This window comes from Saccostrea echinata, unplaced genomic scaffold (assembly GCF_033153115.1).
Source record: "Saccostrea echinata isolate AGI-Se365-2 ecotype Australia unplaced genomic scaffold, CSIRO_AGI_Sech_v1 ptg000012l, whole genome shotgun sequence".
Classification (NCBI taxonomy): domain Eukaryota; kingdom Metazoa; phylum Mollusca; class Bivalvia; order Ostreida; family Ostreidae; genus Saccostrea; species Saccostrea echinata.
The window spans coordinates 18267942-18273828 of NW_026889761.1; the positions used below are offsets into that span (position 1 = coordinate 18267942).

At 34.3% G+C, this 5887-nt stretch overlaps 1 protein-coding gene across 1 annotated transcript; it reads left to right on the top strand.

Annotated features, from left to right (window-relative positions):
• The first annotated feature begins 2838 nt into the window (after positions 1–2838).
• On the top strand, positions 2839–5202 carry LOC133186057 (achaete-scute homolog 1-like). Its single transcript, XM_061321337.1, has 2 exons — positions 2839–4151; positions 4748–5202. Exon 1 carries the CDS (start codon positions 3504–3506, stop codon positions 4122–4124), a length of 621 nt encoding a protein of 206 aa, XP_061177321.1. The 5' UTR covers positions 2839–3503; the 3' UTR covers positions 4125–4151; positions 4748–5202.
• The last annotated feature ends 685 nt before the right edge of the window (positions 5203–5887 follow it).

The window sequence follows — 5887 nt, forward strand, 5'->3', positions numbered from 1 at the left end:
TTGAGGTCACGCATTTCAGAATATAAAAACATATTTCAGTATGAGAAAGGTATACTTTGAAATTTGTTGATACATTATGTTGAAACTTACATACACATAAAGAACCCTGACAAAATTGTTTCTAAAGGTTGGTCACTCATCAGATATTAGGATTTCAATCAATAAGCACTAAATCTTAAAATGTATATCTCAATTTGCTTTTTCAAAAAAAAATTTATTTTTGTTTATTAATCTAAGAAATCTAAAAGGGAAAATCATAACTGCTTCTTAAACTGACATGTGAAAGGGGCTATAGTTTCTGATATGAATATTTTTGTAAATCTATCGTTTGAAAGACGCATAAGTTTCAATATTTCGAATTTGTCCTACCAATTGCAAGTTTCAAGGCAAACCAAGAATAAACCTCTGAAATACGGAATAAGCACGTGCTCTGTCTTCATGGCGAAAAAATATATCTTTGAAGTATGTGGAAACGTTTACGTTAGTTGTATATATATTGTATGTAGAATTCTCCATTTCGTGTAGCTATAATTGTTGTTGTCATTTATCTGTTGCAATAACATGAATTGTAAATGAGGAATAATGTTCAAGAGTGCAAAGAGGTCAAACTCATTTACTACAAGAGGCAAAATCTATCGTGATTTTGAAATGTGTTGCAAAAAAAGATATTTAAAATATCCTTGATAAAGTCATACTGAGATGTGACCGTCCTTAATGTGCAACTTTGGGTATATTACCTGGTTAATAAAAATGGTAAAAGCAACATAACGAGTAAATACATTTCAGAACTCAAGTATTGTGACAACGATAATGTATGATATACATTGTATATGGTCAAGTGTACTTGTCATAGCAATACCTATTTTTGTATCTTCTAGCCTAGGTTTAGGATATTTTGCATGTGGATGTCTCACCATAAGATAGTGTATCATGTTCTATCATGACCTTCAGATGTCCCCGACCTTTGACCTCATGGTCAAATAACTGATCGCTAGTAAATGTTTACGACATTCTTAATATTCTACCTAGGCACTTGATATTGATATTTAGCATCTGGATAACCATCAAAGGATAATGTGTCATGACATAATAACGACCTTGACCTTAAAGAAAAAAGTGTTTTGGCTAGAGAGACCATCAGAAATAGATTTTGTTTAACGTTTAACGTTTGATTCTGAGACATGTGGTCATGGCGTCATATGAGGATACTTGTAAATGTCATGTCCCATATAAATCTATGACCTTCAACTTTAGGTCAAATTATTTGCCTCTAGAGGAAAAAATTGTCCTTTATAACACTCTTTTATATAATGTAAGTTGTTGTTACGATTGATATGTTGTCACCACGAATGAATGTATTATATGACGTCATGACATCTGAGTGTTTTGACTTTTGAATATAAATGAAAAAAAAAATAAAACGTCTTAGTCTACCTAAACAAAATTTCAAGATATTCACAATCATTGCAAGTGTAAAGAAATTGTCATCATCTTTTTTTCTCTGTTTTGCTATCTTAGAAGCCAAGGGTTTTCAGTACGCTTCGCTCCCCACATACACCACTAAATTTGTGGCCGACTTAGGCGACATCTTCTGGACGCACTAAATTTTAACTCCGAATCAGGCAACAGTTTTCAATTTGTCGTTTGGTATCCATTATAAACAAGAAATGGAGATGTACATGAAAGCAGAGATTAAAGAACTGCAGGAGATAATTAAAGGTTTATCAACGGAAAAAGATAAAGTGAAAATATAAGGTATAGGTGTACAAGAACACGGAGTAGCAAAACATTTATAGATGATTGTTCGTCTGTTGCTTTTATAAATGATTTATTGTGACATGAAAGCAGTCTTCTCGTTGATTTCATCAAGGGTCTAGCTTCAAAATGTTCAAATAAAACAACAACACAGCTTGGAAGAAACAACGTATCAGCCACAGTTTTAGTGGCGTAATCTGCCAAGGGTGTAGGAGAGCCAAAGCGGACCGAAAATCCTTGGCCTGCTAAGATCCTGCTTTGCTTGCTCATTTTCGTTTTATAAAGCTTAACTTCCTGCGTGTTATTTTCAGATTATTTGTTAAAGCAACGCGACATTGCTGCTTAATATTTATGTTAATATATTATTTTTAAAAAACGTCATGCCATACCTACTTTTTTTGCAGGAATGAAATATTTCATGGTTTTTGACTTTACTGAGAAATAGCTTTAACTCCTTGGTTTCTTTAAATGGATTAAAAGGCATATCGAAAATTTGTTGAAGATCAGTTGCTTAACTAACTCTAAAATTATTGAAATAAAAATCCAGGATATCACACAATTTATATATACATGTTTATTGATTTAAATATAAATTCATATATATATATATATATATATATATATATATATATATATATATATATATATATATATATATATATATATATTGATTTAAATATAAAGCCATGGAAGGTAGAAGAAAAGAATAAGTTCTCTCTCCGTCTCACTCTCTCGCAGCTCTAGTACCTACATCATTATAATGCCGTATTCCGATAGTCATTATCGATATATTAAGGAGAGGTAGACAGCTTTTAATCCATTGTTGCTGATTTTTGGTTACATTGCAGAGGTTGTTGTGTATCATATTTTCTTTGAGGAACACCTGCCGATAATGAGTATCGATTTAGACGTGCTACATTCTACACGATGCATTATATAATTCTAATATCGATACTTGGACCCGGGGAATTATTGTTGATGCGCCTTTCCCTCAATATTCATAACTCTATGAGCTCCTAATTTAATATTTATTACATCAAGTCGCCTATTGATAACATGACATTTCTTGATAAGGTTTTAAAGGAAATATATTTGCAGATAGATGTGACAAGTACAGATATAATTTGCCGTTACATTGTTTTATCGACCTCTTGACTAAACGGAAAATTCAAATATTTACATGCCTTGCCGTTTGCATGATTAGGGGTAGCAAGGAACCCCCTTATCTAATTTGGAGACGGTAACTACCTTTGTCTCAATACATTTTTTGCCAGCGAGATTAATAATCATACAGGTTCACCCTTTTATACTTCCATTATAAACTTCTCAAAAGTCATTTGTCATCCAGGTTTGGAGTATTGCATTACGTTGATTGCTGTGTCAAAATTTCTTTCGTCCAGCTGCCTGCTAAATCAACAGGTAGAGAGTCGCCAGGTAATCAGCTTTTTTATTTCGTTTTCAGCTTCGTTGGAGCGTGTCTAGCTCGAACCCTGGCACGTGTCTCTCGCGCGAGTAAATTTGATTGACGGATGACGGTCTACCAGTAGCAGGCGTCTGTCTAAGTCGAGGCACTCAGGCACAGGGTGGGTGGAGTCTCCAGGGGTTGGCTTGGTATTTAAACCGTCTCCTGACAGGTGTTATCCCAAAGTTTGATATCAATCCTAGATCGACCCTTCTTTTCCATGGTCGTGAGCTAAGTACGCCAGTTCCACACGACAGTCGCACGACAAAGTATCGGAGACATCGCAATGACGACGACACTAAGCTTGGTGCCTTTACATACATTATCTACATCTACAAATAATGGTATCCAGATGACATCAGGTCCATATATACTTGTGAGAGCAACCTTACCGGCTGAGGTTCCAGCAAAGAGAATAGTAAAGAAACCGGACAATATTTTATCGAAGGAACCTGAGGCGCTTCGCTGCAAACGAAGAACAGATTCACAGGGTCTGCATAATATTCTACCGAGACCTCAACCTGCAGCAGTGGCCAGACGAAACGAAAGGGAACGCAACCGAGTAAAAATGGTAAATCTCGGCTTTGAAACTCTGCGAGAACATGTTCCAAATGGAAAGAAAAACAAGAAGATGAGCAAAGTGGACACTTTAAGGGCTGCTGTAGAATATATCAAACAACTGCAAACCGTGCTTCAGGATGAGAACATGGATACAACTAGTGTATCGAATTCGACTTCACTGAATAATTTTGACTTTACAGCATTATCACCATCACAGAGTGACTTTTCACACTGTAACTCTACAGAACAGCTTTCTCCGGCGCCGAGTATGTCCTCCGACGCCTTCTCAGAATCCTTCAGCTCAGAAGAGGAGGAACTTCCGGACCTAGGTCCCTGGTTCTCCTGAGTTCTGATGGAGCTTTTTTAACACTAGGTAGGCATATAAAATTTCATGTTAGTTCTCTCTAATCGCTCTGATTTTATCAAGCTTATCATAAATTCGGGAGATGTCTATCAATATTTTAATTTGCATTTCTGATTTTAATATCTTGAGTATAAAACTAGAAAAAATTGCACAGGCACTTTACAATCAAGATAATATAACAATGTAGAATTTGTATTCATCCTGACTGTCTACAAGGGTTCGTGTTTACAGGTAAAGCCGTTGTTCGCTATGTAAATATTTAGACAAGTCAATAGGAAAAACTTGTAAAATTTGTGTCACCCCAGACTCCAGTGCACGGAATGGGGCACGGTGCCATTATTGCTTAATTTTCTGATAGCATAATATTAGCCATCTGCCACCAAATTTGTTGAAGAAAATCCTTTTCGCTGTGATTTAGCTTCGATGAACTTTACACATTATCTGTCGGCCTAGAGATATATATATATGACTTCCGTACACGGTCAATGAAGAATTTGGCAATGAAGAAAGCGCGTGTATTCAGTCCTATTAATTATTGTTAGAGGCCACAGATTTTTTTATTGATAGAAGTGGCCTGAATTCAATATAATTATCTCTGTTTGTAGATTTGTATTTAAATCTGTATTACCATGACAACGGAGATGTGTGCAATGACAGAACCAATCAGGAACGGGTTTCTATGGAAACAGCCTGAAGTTCTACAAAACAAGAACTGCCTGTTACTGTGTTCACGGACAGAGTTATTTTGATCTCTTTTAATATATATTATACATGTATAGACTGTGTTCAAACTTATCGCGCATTCCATGTGTTCATCTGTTACTATACCCACTGTGTTCTACTTAACAAAGCGAGTAATTTTATTACCCTCGTTCACAAAGTGCTTCCATTTTATTCTGATGTTATTTATAAGAATTTTTAATCCAGTTTTTGTATGTTTTTTACTGCAGTTGTATATATTTGACATTGTATATGTTACTTAATACCATAACAATATTTTGTACATTGTTGATGTTAAATAATTATGCATTCCATATTTTGTCTTTTTTGACATTTTTTTTATTATGGCAAATAAATATTACAAAAATACTGATACCCTTGTTCCTGAGTTATTACAGGAGGAAGCTTGTTTGACTGATTACATGAAAGAAAATGTATATTGGATAAAACAAGGTTCTTTTTTAGAATTGGGATTTAGAGCTTCGGGCCAGAGGTAGAAAAATAAATTTTAAGATTTGTCCTGAAGTAGCGAAATGCTATATCGTGACACTGTAATATAGAGACTGAATTGGTGCATCATCTTTCATTATACATATGTAATTATACTGTTTTTAGTGAAAACAAATTCTGGGAGCTTGAGATAGAATGCATCGAAGATTATTTTACTTCTTTAAAAAAAAAATGGATTGCAAGTTTATATATTGGGCAATAAATACTACCGGACTGGCTTTGAGAGAATGATTTCGCGCTTTCTTAATAATAGATATATGGATAAAAAAAAACAAAAAAAAAAACATGTATACATTTAGAAGATAAAAATGACATGATTCGTCATCTGGATAGGTATAACATGTAAGCTTCATTTTTAACAAAAACAGATCAAGTAATTTGAATAACATATCATTTCTTTTTATTTCTGAATTTACCAGAAAAAAATCAATAAGAATGACACATCCCATTTGTCAACAAATCAATTCAGAATTAAAGTTGTTTGACTTCAACCGTTCGATTTCTAACACGGGATC

What these genes read in the sequence shown, in the direction of transcription:
- LOC133186057 (XM_061321337.1), top strand. Translation starts at nt 3,504, where the DNA reads ATGACGACGACACTAAGCTTGGTGCCTTTACATACATTATCTACATCT.